Genomic DNA, 27,687 nt, shown 5'->3' on the forward strand with positions numbered 1-27,687 from the left:
CAGGTATGATTGGCAGTTTCATAATGGTGGATTTATTCAAGTCTGGTCATCTATTTAAGAAAAATGAAACAACATAATGAGTTAAATATTTTGTATTTTATTCTCTATACCCATAACTGTTACATATGATCACTTACAATACATCAAACACACATTAAGATAATAGACCACACAGTCCATGTTTTCTATGCTACTAACATTTGAGAAACAAATGACATTCCTATTTTGAAAGTCATTGTTAGTCCCATTTCATTTCAGAGATTAATATACATTGACTCTGCACCAGGTGTTTTTAGCAATGAACTTGTAAACATGTTTCTTGAATCTTAGCCACATTAAAATCAAATTAAGCATTATGCTCAGTCATTAAATAAAACATTATGTAGCACTGTCAGATGTTGATTACAATTAAGAACATACACAATAAAAAAAAGAGCAAAGTAAAAATGAAATGCTCTGAATGTGGTAAGTTTTAAAAATCTATAAACTTCTATTATGACTGGGATACTTTTTAGATTTCTAGCACTCCATAAAACACTCTAAGTGCAAGGTGGAGTACAATGGAAGTCAATGAAGGATGAGAAATTTTTACCAACAGCATAGAACCAATGTCTTGCATACCCCACCAACAAGAGACAATGTTGATGTAGATATCACAAAACAACATCAACATGTTAAGACAAACACTAACACACAAATATTATGTGAGTACATGACATCAATAAAGTAGTACAAATATTTTGAACTTTCAAAGACTAGGTGATCATTCACTTTTGATTTCATTTTTCACAAGAGACAAGTTAAATTTTTTTTTGTGGCAAAAACAAAATGGTTAAATGTCTCCACCAGATAAAAAAAAAATCGATTGATAAACCTTCAACAGCCTAAAAAATATAATTGATTAATGAAACTGTACATAAGTAAGTTTTGAAGTACTAATACAATACTTTAGGGGGACCATCACCAGTTGAAACCAATATCAAACCCATTAAATCTTACATTCTGATTAGTATAAGCAAATAGTATTTGAAAGAGATTAATAGAACTGCTTCAAAAAAGTAAAGTTATTGACAGTGCAGCATAGAAATCAAGAACCAAAGACTAAATCAAAAGCAGACAATGGATTGATGCACTAAACTAGCAGTAAACAGCTTGTTTATCAATGTTTTTGATTTATTTTAAAATTTTAGCTTTAATTCCAAAACTCTGCCTTAAAAGTTTAACTGTGTCTACCATGCTAATATCATTTCCTCTGAGTGTCTATAAATCTTTGCAGAAGTAACATCAAATAGGTTTGAGTATAAATATAACTATTACCAAGGAAAAAAATTCTGATCAACAGATTTAACTTGTGCTAATTTAAAATAAAAATTGGTTCAAATACATAAAAATCACACAAAAAATGATTAAGTTGTAATTTCATATTAGTTCTTAGTACATGTATGTAAATACATAAGTAAGAACTAAAAAAATGTGGGTTGAAATCTACGTATGTATGCACTAGAACTTTATACCCTGAACATGTAGAAAATAAAAACAAAAACAACTCATAACATAACAAAAAAATTGTATGTCATAAATATAAATATCTGATAACTTCTTAAAATGTAATCAATTCATCTGAGGTGAAACAACAGTCAACAATCTTTAATTGAAATGATTTTCAGTTTCTGTGTCAAATTAAAATTATGTGATGCATTCAAAAGTTGCTAACATAAATAATTCTATTCAATATAACTGTAACTATATTTACAAAAAATACAATTTTTTTCATTTAGGTTTTTAAATTTAAAATTATTTTTATATCATAACATTTTTATTTTGATTCATCAGAAATTAGCTAAAATGTGCTACTGATTTCAACTACCAGTGTTTGTATGTAAAATGCCACTAAATATTTTGATTGCACCAAATAGTAACACTTTGGAAAACAAACATTTGACTAAACAATTGAATTAACAAATAAACATTGTAATATGGCATAAAAAGTTGAGTGTCGAGAGATTTTAAACAAGCCTTAACAAGATTTTAAAATAAAGAAATGCAATACATGAATGAGAGTCTAGTAGTCAATCTAAGGAAGTCATAGTTTTCAAACACATTACATAAAACTAGTAACAATTTGGACAATGTTACCATCTAACAAGTTTTTTTTGTTTTTTAAATAAGATTTAATAATGACATGAGAAAGGGACCAGCAACATGGAAAGTTGTCTGGAACTCCATGTAGTCAAAAATGCTATAAAAAAACTAACCATATTATCCATATGAACATTTTAAAATTGTGCATAAAATGGCTAGTTTGCCAGGGTCACTAACACTAATGGTACATTCACTAGATGAAATAAAGCCAGCTTTAGAATTGAAGAAGGAAATGGTGGAACATAACAGGAATGTTGAATCATCACAACCAAGTGAGCAAACAATCATTTGGTAGCTAATTAAGTTTTGAGAATCATTGCAAAAAGAAAGTTGGCAGGCGTGTGCTTTGTAAATGACCTGGCATTATAACATCAAATCATTCATAAAATTAAAAAACAAAATATACTTATTAAATGATAATAATGCTGATAAATATTTTATTCAAAAGCAAACTTTCGACAAATATTAAACAAATTAATGAATTAAAAATTTTGATATCACATATTGAAATAAAAAGGTCAAATAGCCTTTGCTATCCAAAAAAAATCCAACATAGTAATCTTTTTTTCTTTTTTAGAATGACAAAAGCATTTTATAATTTTATTTTGAAATTTTATGAGCTCAAAATCACTTAGTTATTGTAATACAACTTACAACTAATAACATGTAATATGGCTGCCTGGTCGTGCGGTTTGCACGCTGGACTGCCGTTTGGATTTATCGATGGTCCCGGGTTCAAACCCTGCCCGCTCCCATCCCCCGTCGTCCTGCGGGAGATTTGGACTAGGAAGTAAACTATCTTCAACTCTGAAAGAACATCCGAAATATGTAAAACATTTTACAAAACATTTTTTTTTACATGAGGTGGGTCTATGGTTAATTATGTGTTTATGAGATTTAGTTGGTATCAGATTCAACATGTAAACAAGTTTAAACCCTGACTGTAATGGCAGAATATTATGATATGACCAACTAATAACAAAGAAAAAAAAAGATTAATTTACACAATTTAGTCAGCCTTGAACTTGAGGCTATGCTTTATTCGTCTTGGGAGGTGTCAAATAGTCTTTATCATCTAAATCATCTGGGTCAACCTCATGATCACTTTCCTCAGTACTAAGTCTATCAAAGCCTTTATGAGAATTCCAAGTAAAGCCTTTAAGGTTAAAAACCTTTCCCTTCTTTCCATGTCCATAACATTTAAATTTTCCTAATGAAAAAAAAAAAGAAAGAACAAATATTAAATTGTAGAAAACATCCAAATTTTAAGAAAAAGAATTTAAAAAATTAAATGCCTGTTATGTTGTAAAGGTTTTTAAATGACCTGAATATATTATACAACGCCCAATAATTTTTATTTCTTTTTATAGTATTGATCATTAAACTAGAGGAAAGGATTAAAAATTCTGTAATTTAAAAATATAAAAAATGTTTGAAATTTCATTCAATTTAGCTAAAAACTAAAACTAAAAAAAAATTTATAACACCAGACTGATGTGCCCTGACTAGAAGTAGCAACAAGATGACTGGTACCACAAGTAAGATGCCAATTGATGACAGAGGGAGAGACATCACTGCTATCTTTGATAGCCTCAGACAACTCTGTGGTATTGGTTTCACTCTGGTCCAATGGATTGCTGACAGTAACTGGCTCTGAGTACTTTCCTCAACTGTGGCATAAAATTGAATAAAGTTAAGGCATTGTAGCTTTTCCTAAGATGTCTACACAAATTACTTTTCACCTTATGAAACTAGGAAATTTCTTGAAAAATCTACACAGCTATTTGTAAACTTCAGTTGAGCCGAAGCAAAGTCTAAGTTATTTTACTTCTACCATTTTCTTTGCTCTAATAAAGAGTAAGCTAGTAGTTCACAATGACCACTCAATACGATAAATTCAATTATTGAAATGATTTTCTTTCTGTATTACAATCATCGCTTGCACTTCTAATCGGATTCAATTTGCTTTTACATGTCTCTAAGGAAAGTGATAAAATTATAGACAATAAAAGAGTCCAGGACATTTCATTCAGAGAGTAGTACAGATCACAAATACATATTTAGATTAATACTGATGCAAACGTTTTAACAGCCAATTATAAACTAATAACAGACTTTACAAATGAACATTCACATCAACATTCATTACCAGGTGAATGTGAAAGCAATCTTCCTTATTTACCTTTGTTATGCTGTGAACTTGACTGTACTGTAACAGGTCTGCTAAACTTCCAAACACTTTCAGGGTCCAATTCCCCTACATAGATGCTATGTGTTACTGGATCTGCTGCTACATAATGTGGGTTTTGCATGTTCTGAAAGATTGTGGAGATTTTAATGTAGTTTCCCACGAGGTCAATACATTCAAACATTTTTACTTTGTAAAAGTTGAATAAGAATAAATAAATAAAACATAACTTTGATAAATTATGTTACAATGAGAGAGATTAGCTATTTGTAGTTAAACTAAGCTGAGTTTTGTTGTCACATGAAATAGAACTTTACATCTGGTACATTCCACATTTCCAACAAATCTCCAGTATTTATGTCTGATGTGAAACCCTGGACAGTTGTATCAATGGGGCCATCAAAAGCAGGACCATTCACAGCATACAGTAAACCTCCTATAGAACAAAAAATGAGCTGTTTGATAATGCAGCAAACTACTGACCAAAATCTACAATAAAATATTAATGGTGATATTGTCACATTTTTCTTTGTTTACAAAATAATGAAGTCTCATCTTCTATTACCTATGTACCAGTAGAAACATAGTTTGAACTTTATAAAATGCTGATAAGGGGAAAAACCAACCAAGCTAAGCACATTTATGTAACCTAATTTATTTAGCTTAAAATCTTTATTTTGCTTAATATTTTTTTTAAGTTCTGGATGTTCCTTCAGAACTAAACATAACTATGTTCTAACCCAAACCTCCTGCAGGATGACAGGGGATGGCAGTGTTCAAAATCAAAACAATCCTGATGAGTTCGAAGGGCATACCACAAAATGTGGCTATTGAATACAATTCATATGGTATCTGGTTTTATAGTTTTAAATTGTTATCATGAAACATGACTTGAAAATCATGCACATCAAACTAAGAATCAGATATATATTTAGGAAGTTACCTGCACCAAACTGAACGTTCCTTTTCCCAAAGGACATCAAAAAAGTTCCATCTTTGGAAAATTTCAGAACTCTGCTATTACAGTACCTGTTTTACAAAAAGTAGGCTTGTAATAAAACAATCAAGATTTGATTATTTTTACATAATTCAAAATTTAAATTTAAAATATATTTTTTAATGCCTAATCAGTATCAATGGACTCATTTATTTAAAGCAATATTTGCTGACACAATATATAATTACAATTAATTGCAAAGCCTAGTATTACCCATCAGATACAAAAAACTCTCCAGACATAAGAACAGCTACATCAGTAGGGTTACAAAAAAGATTTGTATCTTCACCATGTTGGAACTTCTGTCCTAGTGTCATTTTTGGTACAGTCTGACCTGGTGGTATTTTAAAAACCTAAAGAGAAACAAAATTATATTAATTTGTAGACCAAAAAAAAGTACAGTAGTGAAGGAAATCAATCTTAAATAACTAAAACAAATTAATTATTTTGTTACATTTTTTCATCTGATATCAAGTGCTATAATATTTAGTGTTAGAATTCTTGTGTTTTTTTTAAAGCTTTTATGTTGTCAATAAGATCAATTCAATTTGTTTAACACATGTTGAGAAGAACAACAAAGAAATGTTTTACCTGATGCATTGCTACATCTGTTAACCAAATATTTCCTTGATGGTCCGCTGTAATACAATGAGGCATAAAATACCTGAAAATAATACAAGTTGGGTTGCAGTCATCATTCAGGTTATTGAAACAAAGTTTACAATATTTTTAAAAAAAGGCAAATTTTCAAATCTGTGATGTTTCTTTAATATCTGATTAGTCATATAACATATTCCCCTTGTTAATTATTTGTTTTAACTCTCTCTTAATCAAGGATATTAATAAACAGGTAAACCTTGGAAATCTTTTTGATAACTTTCATAGCAAAGTTTATGAAACAATATTAGGAATCAGCCTGCCATCTTTGTAAGCTAATGTTTTTTATGGAAGATAATACAATTACATTCTCTGGTATTACTCATTGGTTTGGTGTGCAAATTATTTTATTTAAAAAAAAGTGATTACACTTCACATATCCTTTCATTTTAATCAATAAATGAATTTAAATCTTGTACATTTTTTTATACAATGCTATCTACTCATTATATCCCTTCTCAATGATCTATATTAATTTCAAAAAGAAAGGACATGGTGCACTAGGGATTTATATTTGGATAATGTTTGTGACTAATGAATGAGTTTCATTCTAAGCTGCATTTGTTTAATGTACATGTCTTAATACTAAATTGTGGGATGTGTGGCATAAACCCCTTGGATAGCTAACTAAAGGGGCTTGATTAGAATTTTAAATCTGAGAATTGACTCAATCTGAATTTTGTTTACAAAGCACCTGCTTGACCTGAAATATGATCCTAGAACTTGATCCTAAAATGTGATTTCTAGAGCTTCCTAAGCCTCTAATCTTTATGTATTGAAATTTTTCTAATGTGAAAGACAATGTTTGTTTGTTTTTATTTAATCTGACAAAATGAAACAAAAAAAAAGGGAAAACTAGACATGTTAAAGTCTCAATTATAAAATTATAATGGCAGGATAAATTGTTGATAGGATGGCTGTTAAAAATGTATTTGCTATTGTGAATTGCTAGATTGCAAGCATATATAGCCCCCCCACCCCAAAAAAAAAGCATGCTTCTGGAAAAAGGATCTCCCCTAAGACTGCATAACATTCTAATCTCTAGCTTGTTATCTTAAAAGAAACTGTTCTTTAAATCATAAGCAGATAAAAATACTTTACCAGCACTGCCTCATCAGCAATTTAAAGCCCTCTGGGCAAGTGCCTGGAACAGGAAGGTGAAGGATATTGCTTCCCACTCCCCAGATGATAGCAGAAGAATCCACATCTTTGTAGGGTACTTCTTCTGTCAACAGTTCCCATAAGACAACACCATAAGACCTGTAATTTAAAGAGTAATATGACAAGATTCTTTGAAAAAAACTTATGACAAGTTTCTTAATATGAGACAGTGACTAAGGTTAAAGACTTAAAACCATTTCTTTATCACTGCACTTAGTTAAAATAGGTGAGTCTTTGTTGTTGTTTTTTTAAATTATAGAGCAATTATATTTATGAGCGTTGTCAGATCAAAAACAAAACACAATCTAATAAAATACACAGAAAGTCACATTTCCCCATATGAATTTTTTAAAAGTGCTCTTCTTCCCTAGTGCCATTACAACAAAGAACGAGTTGCCTAATCAACAAGGAAAACCAATAACTTAGCAAAGTAAGTCTTTAATGAACATGTAAAGCTTAACATATGGATATTTGTAAGATGTAAATATTCATAAAAACTTTTCTAGTAAGATCAAAAGCAAAATATGTTTGATGTTAGTGTAAATTGATAAGAATTTTAGTTGGATTCTAGTGTAAGTTGGTGAAACTATTCTGTTTTTTGTATTGATAATTGTTCATAAAAAGATGATCTATAAATTTGACATGAATTTGATGTACAAATATCCAATAATCTTTTAACTAATATGAATTTAAAAATCAGTAAATATAAAATTCTTTAGTTACTATATAGTAAACCTTGTTTGCATAAAAGTATAACATATGAAAAGGATTTCAGATATTCTAGGAAGCAAGTCTTCCATTACTGGAAGGGGAAAACGTTCTCTTATAAGTGCCTTGCTGAGAGGACAAGGATCTAAACAGATACGGAGTTTCCCAGATTTTTTAGTTGCAATCACATTCAACTGACCCAGTCAGTAAGTTTATCAACAGGCACAATGATTCCTTTTTCTGTTAGCAGTTCTAACTCAGACTTTACTTTAGCCTGCATAGCTAAAGGTACACGACCAGATGGACATGTAACTGGTGTTATGACAGGATTCACTTCTAAGTGTACAACACCAGGTAATTCACCCTGCTGATCATCAAATACATCAGAGAACTGTTCAACTATTTTTGTCGATAACCTTGGTAGAGGCTTATCAACACTTTCAAAAGTATGATAGTTTATTGTAATTAGTCCCATTTTTTCTGACGTTTTCTTCCCTAACAGGGGAGTTAAGTCATCTTTCACAACCACGAAATCAACACGATATCTCTTGTTGGTCTTTGGATTTTGTACTATGAGTTGTACCTTTCCAATAGGTATGAGCGTGCTACTGTCATACACACGTAGCTTGCTTTGAGTGGGACATATTTGTGCAGATTTAATAAGCTTCTTAGGGATAACATTAACGCTGGCACTCGAGTCAATCTGACACACAATCTCACCAGCTATGATCATTTCAGCTTTTATGATCTTATTGTTTGGTCCACCTTGTACAGCAAGCACAGCCTCATCACTAGAAGATAATGAATAACAATCATCACTGTCCTCCTGTACACATTGCAGTTTCTTTTGGTTGCATTGAATGCCAAAACAATTTTTTTGTTTACAGATATTACATATTTTACCCCATGCAGGACACAGTTCCTTTTTAAATGGGTGATTTTGTCCACAAAATTTACATTTGCGCTGTTTATGAGCAGCATTCTGTTGTAGAATATATTTGCGAGACAAAACAGCGAACGCCTCATCCTGAGGTGGTGAGGCATCAGATGTACCTGTTTCTAGTACCTTTAGTTGCAAGTCAGCAGCTTCATTTGCCTTGCAGATTTCTATACAAGTCTTGAGTGTTAGTTTATGTTCTTGTAAGAGTTCTTTCTTTGTCCTTGTGTCTCTGATGCCAACAACTACCATTCGGTCACTTATTAATGACTCTTCCATATGGTTGCAAAAATTGCAAATTGCTCATCAAATGCACATATTATGTCTTGAACATTGTGCTTTGGTTTAAAGGTGATACTGTTGTATACTGCCAATGCCTCTGGGCAGATAGTGTGCAAGAACAATGCTTTGGCATACTCTTCATCTATATCGTTTATTCTCTCTATAGTGCAATAGTTCAGCCACATTTGCTTGAAAAGCTTCCATTCCTCACACCCTTTCTTCACACTTAAAGGAGGTGGAGGGTTAATTCTTGGTTTAAAGTTAGTTTTACTTACAGTTTCCATTTTAGAACTTTTAGAAAGCTGCCTCCATGTTAAATTATCACAATACACTAACAATACTGATGTTTAAAATTTACACTCCATTTTTATTAACGTGAAACAAGGAGAGAACAACCAGCAGAGACTAATACACAGTGAATACACACAACTGACACACTTAAGAGTAAACCGTGAACATACTGAACAATAGAACAAGGTAGACTACAAGAAAACAAACAAACACACACACAAAATACATAAACATAAATACACATATAAATGTAACAATGGCTACAATGTTGTAAGCCATAATAAAGCAGTGTAAAAAAGATTATATGACAATGAATTATTTTCTAAACTAAAGTATTTCAGAACAAAACCAGTGTAAGTGTGTGTATATTATAATATAGCAGTAAATTGCGCCTGTTTATGTTTCTATACTAGCATTAGCAAAACAAAGACTTACCAAGTAAAGCATTGGTTTCATTCAACTGAAAGGCTATGTTTGCATTCTCATGGAGCCCAAACATTTCTGGCTCATCTAAAAGTGGTAGAGATTCAATGTAAGCCTTGACAGTAGCCAATGTTTTCACAAGAGGTGGATAGTAAATACCTTTAAAAATAGTTAAAATTAAAAAATTACCTTCCATGGCACATACAGGAGATTTAATAATAAACAACAATTTTTTTTTTTAAAAAGACTTTCTTTCTTATGGGGCTGATGACTTCTTGTAAGAGCAATTACTTTGCTCTTAATTACTGATAATAAATCTTTTAAAAAGGAACAATTTTTACCCGCCCCAAGGCGCACACCCCCCCCCCTACCTGAAAAATCCTTGTTAAGCACATGCATAAATCTAGTCAAGGTTAAGAAGTTACTCATCAGGGAACTCTTGTATGCTGATGATGCAGCTATTGTGACTGATTCTGATATTCAGCTACTGTCTCTGGTTGACAAACTATCTGCTGCTTGCCAGAAGTTCGGCTTAAACATCAGTCAAAGCAAAACTAAGATACTTGTCCAAAACACAAACACTGCACCTCAAGTAAGCATTAATGGCCAACCACTAGAAATTGTTGATCACTTTTGTTACCTTGGCTTCATCATATCCAGCAACACTCTACTGGATAAAGACATTAATAACAGAATAGCCAAGGCAATGGCCACCATGTCACGGTTGCAGAAAAGAGTCTGGGACAACATATTGCTGACTAACAGTACTAAAAAGCCCTAATCTACCGGACCTGTGTGTTGAGCACCTTGCTGTATGGAATTGAAACATGGTCAACCTACTCATGGTCTAAGGCACATCTTTAAAATAAGGTGGCAAGATAAGATAACCAAGGAAAAAGTGCTACGAAGAGCAGGGTGCCAGGACATCCGCTCTGTTATCAGCAGCAGGTGCCTTGGCTGGCTTGGCTATGTTCGTAGAATGCCAGTAGGTCGACTTCCACAGGACATTCTGTATGGCGATCTAATAGAAGGCAGGAGAGCTGCTGGTCACCCAGTTTTACATTATACGGATGTATGCAAACGCGACATGAAGCTCTTCAAAATCGACACTAGCAGCTGGGAAGAGGTGGCACTGGATAGATCCACACGGAGAGAGCATAAAGGAAGGGTCACAGATTGCAGATGTCATACACAACAGAAGCAGAAAGAAGGGTGAAAATGCAACAGCACATGGTGATTACATATGCCCAACCTGCGATCGCAGGTTTGTATCAAGGATTGGCCTCTTTAGTCACACAGGAAGTTGCAAAGGGAAAAGATCGTCTCTCTAGACGTAAAATGCCACAGGAAATCTAGTCAGAATATATAAAATTCAAGTTTGGTGATACAGACAGACATGGCAAAATTAAAAAAGAGTAACCTAGACTAGCATTTAATAGATCTAGATCTATGATCTACAAGGTTCTAGTTTGCAAAATATTCTATTAATTGAACTCTTTGATGGATGGCTGCCTGGTCATGTGGTTTGCACGCTGGACTGTCGTTCAGACTTATCGATGGTCTCAGGTTCAAACCCTGCCCACTCCCATCTGCCGTCGTCCTGCGGGAGGTTTGGACTAGGAAGTAATTATCTTCAACTCTGAAGGAACATCCGAAACATGTAAAACATTTTACAAACAAACATGAATATATGCAGGAATACTTTGCTGATGTATGTGTATTCAGGATATAGATTATCTAGACCTCCAGACCAAATTTAATTGTAAGATATTTATATTTTGAAAAATATAAAGGTCAAACCAGAGTTTTCAAGTGCGCCAATTAGCTGGTTATTCTTTTCCCCAAGTTATACTTAAATGGTCAAATTTGTAAGAAAATTGTTAAAGCAGTTTTCAAGATCTGTGTCCACCCAAGTATTTGTTTTTTTACCCTATGAAGAATTTGCAAGCTGATAATTATAAACTAAAAACTTTCTCACCCTGACAAACACAACCAAATCAGTCTTATTCAGATCTACTTTTACTATGTTAAATCTTTGCTCAAGTTGCATAGGATTCTGAAGTCAGATTAGAATGGATTTATTCTAATTTGTTATAACAACTTCAATTCTATTAGATTGCATCCCTCTCTATGACATGCATCTTACACAGGAATATAAACTTGATCAGTTTTAGCCTTTCTAAGCCCTGCATCATTTCTACAATCTATATAAAATGTTGATGTGCCAAAAACTATTGACTATAACAGTACCTTATCCTAATCTAATCCCTTTACAAAATGTTGATCTGTGTTAAGGACAATGTGTGTGTACTGACTGAAGTAATACTTGTACGAAGACTAAGATGCTACTTTTGAAGGTTGGATATGGTGTATAAAAGGAAAGTCACTACTGGTGAAAAAGGAAACTGGTCCATAATTTAGTTCTAGTTTGCAATCTGCTAATACACATTGACATATGCACCAAATAAATTGAATAGGACATAACTTCAAAACATACTTTATTTTGATTACACATTACAATTACCTGATTCCGAGTATTTATATTTTGGTTTTTAGGTTTCAGGTTTGAAAAATAAATTGTCCTTAAGACATCTTTCATCTTGGGCATCTGTAAAAGAAGTTTTTAAAAATTCAATTAATTGTGTTTTATACTGAAAAAACAACAACACATAAATATCAGCAATCTAAAATTTTGAAATTTTTGAATATTGATAAATTTGGAAATTATTGAATATTGATAAACTGTTAAGTCTTTGATGGATGTGTATAGTTTTAAAATTGTAGTGGTATTTTATTTTAAAATTATTTTTTTTTGTTGCGTTTAAGAAAATGTGACAATCATTCTTACTTCTTATAAATAATTAAATGTGGGCCATCTTTGGTCTAATGACAAAAAAAGTTTGGTCTAGCTGGTATATAGTTGCTGATAAAATACTTTTCTCTCTAAACTCATTTTAGAAAGACAGGCCCATTTCTGTTACTTCTTTTATCCAGCTAGGTGCTTAAAGCCTGATATTGTAAGTCTATCTGCTTAGCAAAATCCATATAGAAAGTCTATAATCATGTTTGATATAGCATGCACTGTTATGTCATTATCACAAGTATAATCAAATTTTAAAAGAAAGAAGACAGTGTAAATATTTTAAAATAATATATTTTTTGTTTATACATACAGATAAGCATATGGCATGCATAAATCTAGTCAGAATATATTAAATTCTAGTTTGGTGATACAGACACAGACATGGCTACATTAAAAAAGAGTAGCCCAGAGTAGAGTAATGGATCTAGATCTATGATCAACAAGGTTCTAGTTTGCAAAATGTTCTTGAATAAGTCTAAGTATTTATTTAACTCTTTGATGATACATGCTGATGTATGTGTATTCAAGATATAGAATGTAAAAACAACGAAGCCCAAACAGAATAAAAATGTAGAGATTGTTAACTAATTATAATGCAAATTTTTAAATAGCAGAATAGAGGTAAATGAGTTGCTCTTGTAACACTCTTGTTTAAAAAATGCTATATATTATTATGCAATAAAAAAAGTTTATGGATAGAGTGCTGATGAAAGATTGAGAAGACAATATTTGAATTCTTTGAGCTGTATTTAGTGTGGTCTTTTTTTTTTTAGTAATCTATTCTATGGTTAGATTAGATCTAGAATATAGAGATCTATAACTTATAACAGGAAAATTATTTTAGGTGTAGAATATTCTAGAATTTAAAGAATTTGATGTAGATGTAATTACTAATAATTACTAAGACTTAGGTCTAAATCTAGATCTAGATTATTCTAGATCTTAGATCTCATTCTATAGATCTAGCTAGTAGCCTTTACTATCATGCTATGATTTTAACGTATTTAAAAAAATCCTTTTCCTTTCTTAGAAACAGGTTAGTTTACTGTTAGATCTAGACTATAGACTATAGATCTAGTCAATCTAGAATCTAGATCTAGATGGTAGATCTAGCTCTTTATCTCCGTAAATATTTTCCACGTTCTGACGGAATTATTAATTTAATCCGATTGTAGTGCACTAACATGTTCTAATTATAATGGCATAACGTTTTTATTTACACTCATAGAATAATGAAATGTTTTTGATATTGAATTAAAGGAAAATGAATGTTCTTTTTAGATATTACAAAATCAAGTGCATAAATTAAAGTGTTATTGTTTTTTTTTTGCTTTATGAAAAGTAAAAATAAAAATCTGAAAACTCACCATTGGACGACAAAAAATTTAATCCAAGTCACATAAGAAGATCATTTCTATTCCAAACTGAATTTAATGCTATTGTTTCATAATCCTTATTCATATTTTCATGAAATTGAACCACTAAAACAATAAAAAACTCATGGAGTACAAAACTGGAGCACATTATCCAAGGTCACCACCATAGAAAATTTATGAGAAAAAAACAAACAACTTGCAACATTAAGTTTCAGTAAGAAAATAATTACACTGCACATGATATCTTTCAAAAAGTAATTCATTGCTATTTATATAATATTTGCCTGAACAAAAAACAACTTCCATGTTTTAACTGTGGCAATAAAATTAATCCATATGGATGTGTGGGACGTAACGACAAGTCTAATCCCATCATTGTAGTCGTGGCCAGAAATGTATCAATTTCATAGTTAGAAACTGGTTTCCATTTTGTAAAAATGGATGCCCTGCATACTGGAGTGTTTATTTTTATTATGTAGACTGCATAACTCTTTATTGCATCAACAAGATTATCAGATCTAGTAGAGTAAAGCTCAGTTGACTCAGAATCGAGTAAGCTCATGTTGACACCTATAATAAAATAGCCTATATATACCACATTGGCTGAAGTGGATTAGTAGATCTAGACTAATCTAGACTTATAACTTATAATCTTATTGGAAGGAATATATGTTACTGTATGTAAAATTGCTTTCTGTTTTAGTACGTATCTCTGCATTTTTCAAATTTGTTGAAACAGGCCAGAATCTAGAAATCTAGATGTATTCTTTGCGGTCTTTGCGCTAAGGCTAATACTAATACTAATACGTCTAGTTTTTAGGAGGGTCGTGGCAGGTTCATCAGCTTATGAACTATCAGATTCAGATCTAAAATCTAGATCTAGAATAATCTAGATCTAACAGTACTACTAGTTACTAAGACTAAGTTAGTAGTATAATTATTAGACCAGTCACCAGTTATTAGACTATTAATTTAAGTATTAACTATTACTCATTAAGAGTCATTAGTAACACTGAGTCACTGAGTGACTGACACTAAAACTAAAACTAGTAAAACTATCACAATGAACAGTTAAAACAAATCACTGTTATCTGAATCAATAAGGTCTTTTACATGTTGATCTGAATATAATTTAGATCTACAAGTTTTAGAGGATCGACCCATTTCCAAACATAAACAACAACAACAAAAAAAGACGACTTTCTGTAATATTAAACCCACGTTGAAGGAAGTAAACCGTGAACTCTTCTGCAAGCGGAAATCACGTAGATTTAGAATATAAGCATTTAAAATTATTAACCAAGAATAGGAACGAAACAAAGATGTTTAACTGCACCGACGACAATGTTGACGCTTAATCGGCTTTTACAAAAATGACCGACGCTATTATCGTCGCTTGGGAGATAAAGAGCTAGATCTAGAATCTAGATCTATAATTCTATATAGACTAGACCAGCGGTTCTCAACCTTTTTAGCTCCTCGACCCCCTAATCCAATTTTAAACTAGACGGCGACCCCAACCATACAATCTTTTTCGTTCATTGGCTGAGGTAAATGTGATTTACCTGATTAGATCATCTCCATAGAAATATTTCATTCCGCAATGGCGTTACGATGCAATTAATCGACAGTAATTTCGGTTGTTGAAAAAGTATACTGCAACAACGAAGATGTGGTCCGCAACAAATATTTTCAAATAACAATTATAAAACTGAAAAGAAAGAAGTAACTACCAATAAAAATCACGTCTACTTTCATTGATGATACATTCACTTAAGTGTCATTCGTATCTCCTGGCTATTTGTCAGTGTTCTTAGATCTATCTCTATTAGTATTACTCCCACTTTTTATTTTATTGATACTTGACGATCGTTTCATAATTTGTCCAGTAATAATATAATCTGAATGATTGTCCAAACCTACGTCATCTAAAAGTATAAATGTATTTCGACTATAGAACACATATGCTTGTTACAACACGTTAGAGCAGGGGTTCTCAACCTGTGGGTCGCCACCCCCTTGGGGGTCGATTGACCATTTGCCAGGGGTCGCCATCGAAAATATGGATTGTTATTGTCTACTCTTCTATTGCTGTATGTGTGTGTGTGTATGGGGGGGTCGCGGCAGAGTGGGGGATTGTAAAAAGGGGTCGCCGAACTTAAAAGGTTGAGAACCGCTGCGTTAGAGAGACACAGAAATATATTTTAAAAAAAAACAACTTCCGATGAAAATAGCCCCCCATCCAAAAAAAAATTATCTTAGGCGACCCCTCGCAAATAGTCATTTGACACCCAAAGGGGATGATTTAGCTCTAGATTTAGACATACAATACATCTAGATCTAGATTAAAAATCATTAAATGTAGCATTTGGCTCTGGATCTAGATTCTAAGAACATATCTAAATCTAGTATTATAGTATCTAGACTACTATAAATAGACTATATATCTAATCTAGATCTACGTATAGATTATAGTCTATATTAAGTATTTAGATCTAGATAATCCCGCTATCCCCTAGGCCTAGGCATTCGAGGACACATCAGTTTACCTGGTTGACCTAAAAACAAAACATGGGCTGCTCTATCTTACTCTAAGTATCTATAATCTATATAGTCTATATATATTAAACACAGTCAGTGTCTGACAAAAGAATAAGGCCCCAAAGTCAGTACTGAATATTTTTCCGGAGGGGGGCTAGCAAAAGCTATGAAATCTTGTGAACTGTGTTACCTATACATCTAAATCTAGATAAATTCCGCCTTCTCCAAGCCACCTGGATGACCAAAAAAAACAACGTATCTTCGAGCACGCTCAGTGTCTGTCGCACACACATACAAAAAGCATCAACGTACCAGCATGCTTAGTGTTTGTGACCTCATTAACGGCTTGACCTTAGCTACTTGGTCGATCAATAATTGGCTCCTCCCACTAGCATCATTGTTGTCAATAAAACTAGAGCAATGTTTTGGGGCTGTGTAGATGGCCTGGTTTATACCTGTGTGTTGCGCTTTCACTGAACTTTTTCTAGTGTGTCTTGACTTGGTCTGATGGCTGTGCGTGGATTGAGTCTTGAGATTTGTTACTTTACACTGAAAATGTGTGAATGTTGGAACGTGGCATTGTGTAAGGAGAAAGGGGGTGTAAACAGAATAATAGAGTTTGAGTGTATTATTTTATCCATTTGTAATGACATTATTATCTGTTTCAAAGGAGTGTCTTTGCAACACGTTGCGCTTTGTGGCAATATATATATTGAGAGAGAGAGAGCTGTGCTGGTAGGAGGAGCTAACAAAGGGGAAATGCGTGGTCATTTTTTTTTCAAGGACACAAAGTTTTTTTTTATTCGAATTTTATTTTTAAAATCAGTAATAATTATACAGTTTAAGAATAAATAATTATCTTAGCGCGGTATTACTGATAGCTTATATTAGAATAGTCACTAGTAGAACTTAAATTTACAAAAATCCTACACACACGTAACTGCTGCACGCTAGATCCATTTTGTCAAAAATAGGGCGGGGTAAGACACATTTGACCTGTGTAAAAGTGTTGGCCTCCTTCAGTCGTACAACGGACTAAGGTTATTCTCGCAGAACACTTTTTCTTGTATATAACTGTGGAGCCCTATTGTGGAGAGACACTCCAGTCCACATTTTACGCAAGTTAAGGTGGCATATTTCGCTTTGTTGGTCTATCTAGATGAGCCGGACATTTTCGAATAGCACGCTTTTTTTTTTCCAGAGCTGAGGTCCATGATTTTTCACTGTCCATACATTTCTTGGTCACCATCTCTCTCCAAGTAGTGCGTTCTAGGGCTATGTCTTCCCAGTATCAATTTTCACTGTTTTGAGGTCCCGTTTTATCTTATTTTATATAATACAGACGTTACTTCAAAAAAAAAAAGATGATGATTACGTCATACACATCATGCATTAAGTCATGCATATTAACCAATGACCTAAATTCTGCCAAGTCACTGGTTTTCCTGGCTAGCTCAGGCAACCGTTTTATTACATCCAGATCTAGATTTTTCCTAGACAAATGTTATTTGTTCGCTACTGAATACAAGGCAGTCTTTTCATCATTTATAGCAACTAGTCAACGTATCGAGACATCGACTATACACGCTAGGCCTATCTGACCAATCCAACACACGAATGGTCTACTGTCCAACTTTTAGTGTTCAGTTTAGAGCAGAGAGGGAGGGATGTGGATGAAAGTGTTACATTTTTTCCCTAGGGCTGATTACCCGAATGCTCTGAGCATATAACTGTCTGTGTAGATCAATAAATCTAGATATCAATACGGCAAACTATAGGATCTATAGGCCAACGCTTTCGAACCATCTGTCAAATGTTTAGGCCTATCTATAATATATCTGTTTAAGTTGAAACTATAAAAACAAAGATTCTCCTGTTAGTAACAAAGTATAGTTTGGTGCTAATTAATTACTTAAAACCTCTAAATATTTTGTGGGAGGGATTGCGAGCCGATTTATTAATAAAGAATCCTGACAAAGACCGCGAACTAATACCAAGAATTTAGCGGAGTTGCTTTACAAGATTCACCAACCCCACTTTTAATTATTTTTTTTTACACTCGCCTTGTAATTGTTTTAACTGCATTCTTCTTTCAAGCAACATTTCCTCCACTACTGCTACAAGCACTTATATAAACGCACTTTGTTGTGTTTCATATTATCGTTTAATGTTTTTGTATAGTTCCTTAAAATAGACACAATTTCTCTGCGAATCAAAAACGTCGGGTCAACCCACACATGCTTAAATTAAGAGCATGGTTCCACCCGAGTGGCTAAGAAGACTGCCCACAATGCAGATAGAAGTTGACTGTGTCACATTTGATGTCAAGGACACAAGGCGGGAGAGAAAATTTCCGAAACTTAAAAAGCTGATTAGTCCCTTTTGAATCTTTTGGAAACGTATAATTACCACAGAATGAAAACCACGAATAAAGAATCGAGATGCCCCAATTTTTTTGACATGCTGATATTCGATTTAATGTTCGGTTCGGTCGGATCTAAAGTTCGGTTTCAAGTTTAGTTGGATTTTATGAAATTAAGCTATAGCAAAACTAAGTAATTGGGTTCAATGCAATTTATTTGTTAAAAAACTTGAAACTTCACACATACAATGATAAAACAAAACAAAAAAACAACAACACACTAGCTATATCAAACCCGAAATATTCAAATTGCTGCAGTCAAATTACACATAGGATCGAAGCAGTAAAAGGGTTGACTATTGAAATAAAGTAGCTAATTATAGTCTACTGTCAGTTTATCAATCAGGGCTGCATGTTGTATTTGAGAAATATCACTATTTTTATGTTTCAGGCTTAGCTTAAGCCTTCGCTCACTGATTGTTAATGTACATTGAAAATACACTTCCACTGGCAGTAGGCCTATTTATGGCAGGCAGGGTTAGGTTTCAGCAATCAACTCAAGAAAACATTAAGATAGGGTGAATTGATATAAGCTATGTAAGAACACTTACAGTTACAAATGATGATACATAAATAAAGTAAGCTTAAAATAGTTTCTCAATTTTTTTGAGATGACAAAATAGTTTTAATCGACTTTGATTTGTTTTGCCTTTAAACAAAGTGGTTTATTGTGCTGTTATTCATAGTATGCGAATAGTAGAATATATGCATCTGTTTGGAATCTTTTGCTCTCTTTGTAATGCAAATAATTTTCGAATTTATCTTATCTTCTTATCTTATATAATACAGACGTTACTTCAAAAAAGAAGATGATTACGTCCTACGCGTCATGCATTTAGTCATGCATATTAACCAATGACTTAAATTCTGCCAAGTCACTGGTTTTCCTGGCTAGCTCAGGCAACCCATTCCATGCTCTAATAGCACTAGGGAAGAAGGAGTATTTGTACAAATTTGTCCTAGCATATGGGACGAGGAATGTGCCTTTATCTTTGTGTCTTTCAGAGTATTTTATTAAATTTTGTTTTTGTATTTGAAGATTATGGTTCAGTGTTTTATGTATGATTGCTACTTTACTTTTGAGCCTTCTGTCCTGAAGGCTTTCTAAATTTAGTGATTTTACTAAAGGTGTTACTCTAGTCAAATGTGAATATTCGTTTGTTATGAATCTCACTGCTCTATTTTGTGTCTGTTCTAGTTTCTTAATGTTTTCTTGAGTTGAGGGGTCCCAAACAGAGGATGCATATTCTATTATTGGCCTAACCAAGGTTAAATAACATTTATGTCTCGTGTCAATAATGTACTATAATAGAACAATAAGCATTTCACTGAATGATTGATTGCCTAACTTTTAACAACTAATAAATTAATAATATACGTTAAAATACAAGAAAAGTAATAATTTTTTCCCCACATTCAAAAAGGTGCCGGTACGCCGTATCGATGCCTTCCGTCACAAATAAAACCCTGCGTATATAGATCTGTAGATATATTGCTTTATATAGGCCTATACATAGAAAGAGAGACAGAGACATTTATACAGTATTATTATTTTTTCATTATTTGTAAGTTGTCTTTTTTATATTGACTTAGGCCTACATTTTTTAATAGATCTTTTCATGAAGTTGGATATTCATGTCATTTCTTTTTTAGCTTCTAAGAAAAAGAATCCTACCTTTGCGTAATAAATAATCCAAACTTTGCCTGTAATACCCGTATGATTATAATAATCCAATCTGTTGAAGAATCTAATTATTCCAATATCTGAACTTCACTGAAGCACATTTCTATACAAAAAGTAAATGATCGAAAAGAAATATGTGCGCGCATGAACTGCAATAACACGTCTGCTTTCACTAAAAATAGGTCAAACTTTTTTCCCGTGTCTGAAACAATTCATGTAAAATCAAGCTAACCCGGCCAATACAATGTTTGGTATCTCTCGCATGAATGACCTTTATTGTAAATTTACTATAAATATAGAATCTACTACCAAAAAACTACTACTACTAGAATCTACTACCAAAACATCTGACACATAGTGAGTACGCGATGGCGTGTGTAGGATACTATCTTGGATCGGATGCCTTCCAAGTTACTATTTTGAACCAACAGCATGAGTCTCAAAAGAAACAAATGAGATACAATGGTGACATATCAGCTTATTTCTCTGTAAAGAATGGCGTGAAGCATGGCTGTATACTTGCTCCGAAGACTCCAACCATCTTTCGTCTTACCAAAAGATTGCCTTTGGCATACGGTCGTCCCCCGTACGATATACGTGCCCTGCCCAGCGTCGCTGTCAAACTATTATAAGCAATCCCTCTATCATGTCCATATCGCATTCACAAGAACATCGCTGCTTGTGATGCGGTCTTGCGGCTCTTACCAGCGTATGTTCCTGGAGGAGCGCAGACGTCATTGGGAAAAGCGTTCAAGAAGTATCTGCTTTCTGTATAGTACCCATTCTCCGATCTTTATAGAAGGGTAGGGAGAACCACTTCTTGGTAGACACTGATCTTTGTAGACAGCCAGGGCGATTTATTCCATTTCCGCCACACTCTCGCTTGGAGGCGTCCGAAAACATACAAAACATTGAAAAGGATCATTTTTTAAAAGACATAATAAATGAAAATGTATAATGATTCTAATACATTGAGCACCAAAATGCCCTGTGTCAAAACGTTCTGCTTCGCACGAGCCGAGGAATAATACTAACAATAAAACTGCAGTAAAAAAAACAACAACACACACACACACACACACACAGATGTGACGAAGGCAGGGCATTTTCTTGAAAAGCAGCAAGCTGAAAATTATCGTTACAGCAACCGTACGCTTACTTAACAGACTTGAATCCACATATTGGGCATTGGCCAGGGAATACCCGGCATTTTGCGAAGTGGCCGGCCAAAGTAGAATAAACATTTTTAGTTACAAGTGATCAAGTAATGACCACACACCTGAACTGGCCAGTTTTAATTTGGGCCGATATGCCTGTATTATTTTAGTTTTACAATTATTCGAGGGTTTGAGGTCCTTTACAGCTGGTACGCTATGCTTTTTTTTTTTTTTTACTGTTGTTTTTGTTCAGTCCCTCCTAAATTTCGTGACATTTTGTTTTTCTATTCGCTGCTTCGCTTTTTTTTTTTAATTTCGTTCTTTATCAAAACGACACTTTTGTATTCGAGGGCATATTTTGAGTTGTAGGCATACAATTTTTCAAGCTGTTATCGCTTGTTGGAGTATCTTTTGTTACCCCAGTTGTTTTTTTTTTGTTTTGTTTTTGGACTGGTGGAACTTCCCTAATAGCCTCAGAGCTGTAGCCTATCTGTGTTTATTATTCTATTTTCTATATTTTCATTCATTGGCCTCCTTCAGTCTTAGAACGACTATGATTCATCTCAGAGCACACTTCCTCATGTGGCTGTGGAGCCCTATTTTGGAGAGACACTTCCGTCCACAGATAGCGCAGGTTAAGGTGCCTTTTGCTTCGGTGGTAGAGGAGCTGGCCGTTTTTCGGATTGTACGTTTTTTCTCCCTGAGCTGAGACCCATGTACTTTCACTGTCCATAGCTTTCTTTGTCAATGTCTCTCTCTCCATCTGTTTCGGTCCAGAGCTATGTCTTCCCAATTGTCTGTATTGATGTTTGCCAGCGCAAACTGCGTTGTCTGAGGGCTGTAAAGATGCTGCGAATACCTGATCACGCAAGGATCTCAGTATTGCACACTTTTTCTTGCCATGTAACATTCAAGATCCTACGGAGACATCTCAAATGGAAGGAGTTCAGTTTTCTCTCTTGCTTTGCGTAGGTGGTCCATGATTCACTGCCATACAGCAGTGTACTCATAACGCATGCCTTGTAGACTTCCATTTTGGTCACCGTAGTTAGCTTATTGTTTTCCCAAAGTCTTGGTCTGAGTCTAGCGAAGGTCGAGGCAGCCTTTCCTATGCGTTTTTTTTTTATCTCCTCTTCTAGAGACAGGTCATCTTTAATTGTGGATCCCAGATAGCAGAATTCGTTTACGGCGTCCAGCTATATTTAAGCTTATCGATTTGTGTGTCGACACCCTGGTCATTGGAGTCCGTCATATTGAGGTCTGCAAAGCGTCCTATATGTGTGCCTCAAATTTATTCAGGCTATTCAGGAGTCTTTCAATGTATTAGTTTAATGTAAATTGTATCCTCGTAGATCCTTGTTTTTTGTTACCTTTGTGTGTGTGTGTGTAAGTTGAAGGTCATTATAACAAGGTCAGAGTCGCTTCCAAAGTCAGCTCCACGAAAACTTCTTGTATGAATGCTTGACTAAAACGCTAGCGCAGAACCTACAGATAAGATTTGTGTTAGTGGAGCCAGGAGGTCCTACGCAGGACTTTTGTGGAGATATCTACCTTCTACAAGTTTCATTACAGATCTACTTGAGAAGACAATATACACTATAAACGCTTACGTACAGTAGCTCATACACATATGTGATTCAATGTAGTTAAGACTGTCCAATTAAGCTTGTCGCAGTTAGTAATGTTGTTGAGTATTTTTGTAAAAATGAACACAATCAAATAGGCGATGACGTCATTCGTTGTATTAATATTTTATGTATTTTTTTCCTTGTCGCATAGTCTTGTTGTGACGTAATTTATCAGCTCTTATTTTGAGAGCATTTTCGTCATATTGTAATTGATAGACAAGTTGTACTTTTTTTTTGTGGTCCTGAATGATTCATGTCTTTTTTACTACTGGCCAGCCTGAGCAAACTGCCTTGGATTTTAGCCTATTAATTCTTGTTAGGACTATTTGACCCCTGTTTAGGGTGAGTTGTATTTTATATTGTACGATACTCTTTGAACGGATTCGTTCGTCTTTGTACTTTTAGACGTTCGAATCTGTTATTTATTTCAATAGGGTTTCACTGTTTTATTTTTTTTTATTTCATCGTTGGTTCAATACTGTGGATTCTGATACTACCCTGAACATTGTTGTCAGCATCTTTAATTGTCTGTATTGTTGGTTGGAAGTTAACGACAGTCCTTGTATGCTGCTATCATGATTTATGTTCGTAGACAGTTTCTATAGTAGGCCTACCTATTACAGAGACGAATCCATAGATTATCATAAGTTATGAAACTGTGATGTTGTTGAAGTCAATGTTATCAAGCAACATAATATAAGATCTTTATACCTTTACCTATCACTTAGTCTAATTGACCGTTGGGGCACCATGCAAGATTCGTCGACTGTCTTTCTCCATTCCTCCCTGACTTTTGCCCAGATTAGGCGTTTAGTCGAATCTAGGCTTTTTAAAAATCTATTTTCTAGAGTATGACTCATGTTGCACTGACTAAAACTGACTTGAACTTTTTTTGTTTAGTATCCTACATTTTTACTTGCTAGATCTAGATTCTATATCTCTATCTATTAATTCTAAATCTAGACTTTTCTATTTTGATTATTATTATAAAACATAATTCTTAAAATGCAATCTATAGACTTGTAAAAATTTCAAATATCTTCACGCATAAACAATAGTTTTTAAAGAACTACAGTAAGTCTAATGGACCGTTGGGGCACCATGCAAGATTCATCGAACGTCTTTCTCCATTCCTCTCTGTCTTTTGCCTAGATTAGGTGTTTAGTCGACTCTAGGCTTAGATCTATTTTCTAGAGTATGACTCATGTACTGACTAAAAACTGACTTGAACTTTTTTGTTAGATCTAGATTCTATAATTTTTTTTAAGAACATTATATTTAGAAGTTTACTTTCAGACAAATAAATTATTTCTTTTATTAACATTTTGTATTTCTTTTTCTTGATTGCAGCCCTGTTTTGAATACAACTAGATCAACAACTTCTGAAACTCCAATAATACTACCTGCAAGGGCTGCTGAAAGAAAAATAACCTTAACAGCCTTTAAATTTACTACATAGATTCTAATGCTGACAACATCAATTAGATCTAGATGCTGCTTGAAGATTTCATGTCTGTGGCATTTTACCTCTCGAGAAAAGATCATTTCTCTTTGCAACTTCTTGTGTGGCTAAAGAGGCCAATCCTTGATACACAGCTGTAGTCACAGGTTGAGCACATGTAATCACCAGGCACCTATTGCATTGTCACCTTTCTTCCTGCTGCTGTTGTGTATGGCATCTGCAATCCGAGACCCTTCCTTTATGCTCTCTCTCCATGTGGATCTATCCAGTGCCAACAAGAACCTGTGTGCATCACACATTGTAAAGGTCGAAATTGAAAAAAATTATTTTTAAGCTCTGTGCCAAAAATGCTCCTAATATTCAATGATGAGCTCTGACCAGGATAACAATCACAGATTGAATTAAATCACAATTAAATAAAAAAAAAAGTTGTAAATCTTAATTATAAATTGAAAATATTGTCTAGAGCAAACATTAAGTGGCACTTTTGGGTAATGCTTCACAGACCAGACCAATAATTCTATTGAAAATGAAAGAACATTTACTTTTTTTTCAATTTCTGAAGTCGTATTTAAAATGCTTTCTTTCATCTGCTTTTTAAATAAGCAAGCCTTGCTAAATATTTCTTTAAATACATGATGACCCAAATTGATTTTTATGGATTTTTTCCTGTGTCAATGACACAGTAGGCCTACAAGATAATAAGCCAACAAATTGAATTTGTATAGAAAAATTGTCTCTTTTTTAAAAAAAGCAACCTATAAATGGCATTATAAAACAAATATGACAACATTTTTGGCTTGAGCCATGAATATAATATGGTTAAACTATGCCTATAGATTGGAGGACCGATGGGAATATTTAATCAAAAGAGACCATAAAATGAATAGGTGGTCAGGTTAGCTACAATGTTGCTCATATTTTAAGTAGATAAATGAAGCCATTTTCTGATGTGTAAAAATATTGATTAATGTAAGTACTAGATCCACTGGTATCTAATAAAAAAGTTTCAGTTCAATTTTATTTTATTACCTTTTAGATCATATGACCCGTGACACAAGTGTTGGAAATTAAAATGGCCTGCAGGTTGAATTAAGTTGAGCATCACTTTTCTAGACTAACATCAATACATCTGCTATTAGAAATTTTAACAATTGTTTTTATTTAGTGTAATTTCATGCTTTCTCAAGGTTATGATCCTATCAATTGTCTGAACCAGTTAGATAGGGGGTATCTTATGAATGTTACCATGGTTGCTTTTAAAATGCTTTTAATTAAAAAAAATGTATCAAGTACAATTTCTTTCCCTAGTTTGATACCACACAAAATATTTAATTTCCAAAAGTTTACAAAATTGATTCTTGATTTCAGGTACAATAAATAATTGTGCAAAGTTTCAACTTGATCCAAGATAGGGTGTGCAACAAATAAGTGTGCAAACTTTTTATCACAGTGAGTTGATATAAGCTTTAACAAAAATAAACCAATTTATGAAGTTAGATGTTTTATTTTATCTTGAGATGTCAGTAATGATTAATCATTTTGTAATTGATAGAATTATCTTTAAAAATGGTGTTAACCTAAGTGGCTTGTAATTGTTTATTAAAAGTAACCAATGGTTCCAATGTAGCTATTTGTAACTTTAAAGAGAAGTTTTTAAGAAAAATAAGAACCATACATTTTATTGACAATCTTATGTGTTGTGTGTGTCTTGGAAAATATTTTGTGTAATTGCTTTTCTTTATTATGGATGTAAAATTTAATATGATGATGTCTGTTAAGCATTAATAGTTGATAGTATTCAATTAAGCTTAAAAATGTGACAATGTGAACTGATACAGTGATGGTCAATACTGTTGTTGTGTATTCAATAATAGTTTAATTGCTTTTAGTTAGTTACAATGCTATTAATATTATAAGGCATTTTTTTTTAAATTTTTGTTTTTAATATTAGAGATAATGGTAGGCCTTTATTTGCTACAGTGTAGCAAATATACTGCACACTTATAGTATTCCTACTAGTAAATTATGTAATTTGTTGAATGCTATTAAAGAGCTTCCATATAAAATATGTCTTAACATAATTCTTTAGTTTTTATTTCATAATACTATTACTACTATTAATAATAACACCTTTATTATCCATGCAGAAAATGCCTTTACTTTAACTCTGTGAAAAATATTTACATGAACAATCCCATTAAAAAAAAACTATCTACATTGGATTTAAAAAAAAACAAATTATACTCGCTATAGCTCTAAAAATATTTTACTTAGTTTTTTTTTACAGTGACCAATAGTTAAGACTAAAAATTAAGGTGTAAAATAATATACAATACAGTACTAAAAAAGACATTGTTATCTTGGCGTAAATAGGGCTGCTTCATTGAAGGATGTCTTTACTGCTAACTGTTGATCATTGTGCAGGCCATATGACACCCTGCTTATTAACTAAAGTGTGCTTCAAGATTCTGCAGGCTTTTCATGACTTTGCTTATTTATCGTGCAATAGTAGATCATTAGCGGAACTAAGAACACTGATCTGGAAGCAGTCAGAAACTTGTTCTATATCAGCAGCATGTACATTCCTTTGAACTAAAAAAAATAATGATAAAATAAAAATAAAAATTACATTTTAAATGCAAAATATAAAAAGTATAATGCAGAAGTTAAATAAATATAAATGATGGTATCCATATCTTGAGTCCACTTCCCCATTAATGTTTTGTCAGCTACCCTTATGAAACTTTAAACTGCATCCTCTTTGA

General features: G+C 33.2%; 1 protein-coding gene and 1 long non-coding RNA gene across 13 annotated transcripts; one reads left to right on the forward strand and one right to left on the reverse strand.

The window, feature by feature from the left end:
• Positions 1 to 81: 81 nt before the first annotated feature.
• LOC129923472 (peptidyl-glycine alpha-amidating monooxygenase B-like) lies at positions 82 to 20,843 on the reverse strand. 12 transcript variants are annotated; one of them, XR_008775440.1, is made up of 12 exons: positions 14,017 to 14,130; positions 12,311 to 12,394; positions 9,799 to 9,945; positions 7,086 to 7,244; positions 5,919 to 5,991; positions 5,541 to 5,680; positions 5,274 to 5,359; positions 4,648 to 4,766; positions 4,325 to 4,457; positions 3,676 to 3,812; positions 3,147 to 3,352; positions 82 to 2,949 (listed from the first exon to the last, which is right to left on the reverse strand). XR_008775440.1 is itself a non-coding variant. In XM_056014550.1 (12 exons), exons 5-12 carry the CDS (start codon positions 7,097 to 7,099, stop codon positions 3,218 to 3,220), a joined length of 837 nt encoding a protein of 278 aa, XP_055870525.1. In that variant the 5' UTR covers positions 7,100 to 7,244; positions 9,799 to 9,945; positions 12,311 to 12,394; positions 14,017 to 14,130; positions 15,139 to 15,546; the 3' UTR covers positions 82 to 3,217. The 12 variants fall into 12 exon arrangements, 11 of the variants coding, with proteins under 11 accessions (XP_055870525.1, XP_055870527.1, XP_055870528.1 ...); XM_056014550.1 differs by adding an exon at positions 15,139 to 15,546 and having other exon boundaries at positions 82 to 3,352; XM_056014552.1 differs by adding an exon at positions 11,765 to 11,842 and having other exon boundaries at positions 82 to 3,352.
• On the forward strand, positions 14,451 to 26,992 carry LOC129923476 (uncharacterized). Its single transcript, XR_008775443.1, has 2 exons — positions 14,451 to 14,577; positions 24,808 to 26,992. It is a non-coding gene; the product is annotated as an uncharacterized LOC129923476 (long non-coding RNA).
• The last annotated feature ends 695 nt before the right edge of the window (positions 26,993 to 27,687 follow it).

Source organism: Biomphalaria glabrata, chromosome 16 (assembly GCF_947242115.1).
Source record: "Biomphalaria glabrata chromosome 16, xgBioGlab47.1, whole genome shotgun sequence".
Taxonomy (NCBI): Eukaryota; Metazoa; Mollusca; class Gastropoda; family Planorbidae; genus Biomphalaria; species Biomphalaria glabrata.

Coding starts and splice junctions, on each gene's coding strand:
- LOC129923472 (XM_056014553.1), bottom strand. Junction 4,767..5,273: donor GAACGTTCAGTTTGGTGCAG/GTAACTTCCTAA, acceptor TTTGTTCTATAG/GAGGTTTACTGTATGCTGTG. Junction 3,813..4,324: donor AAGTTCACAGCATAACAAAG/GTAAATAAGGAA, acceptor TTTATGCCACAG/TTGAGGAAAGTACTCAGAGC.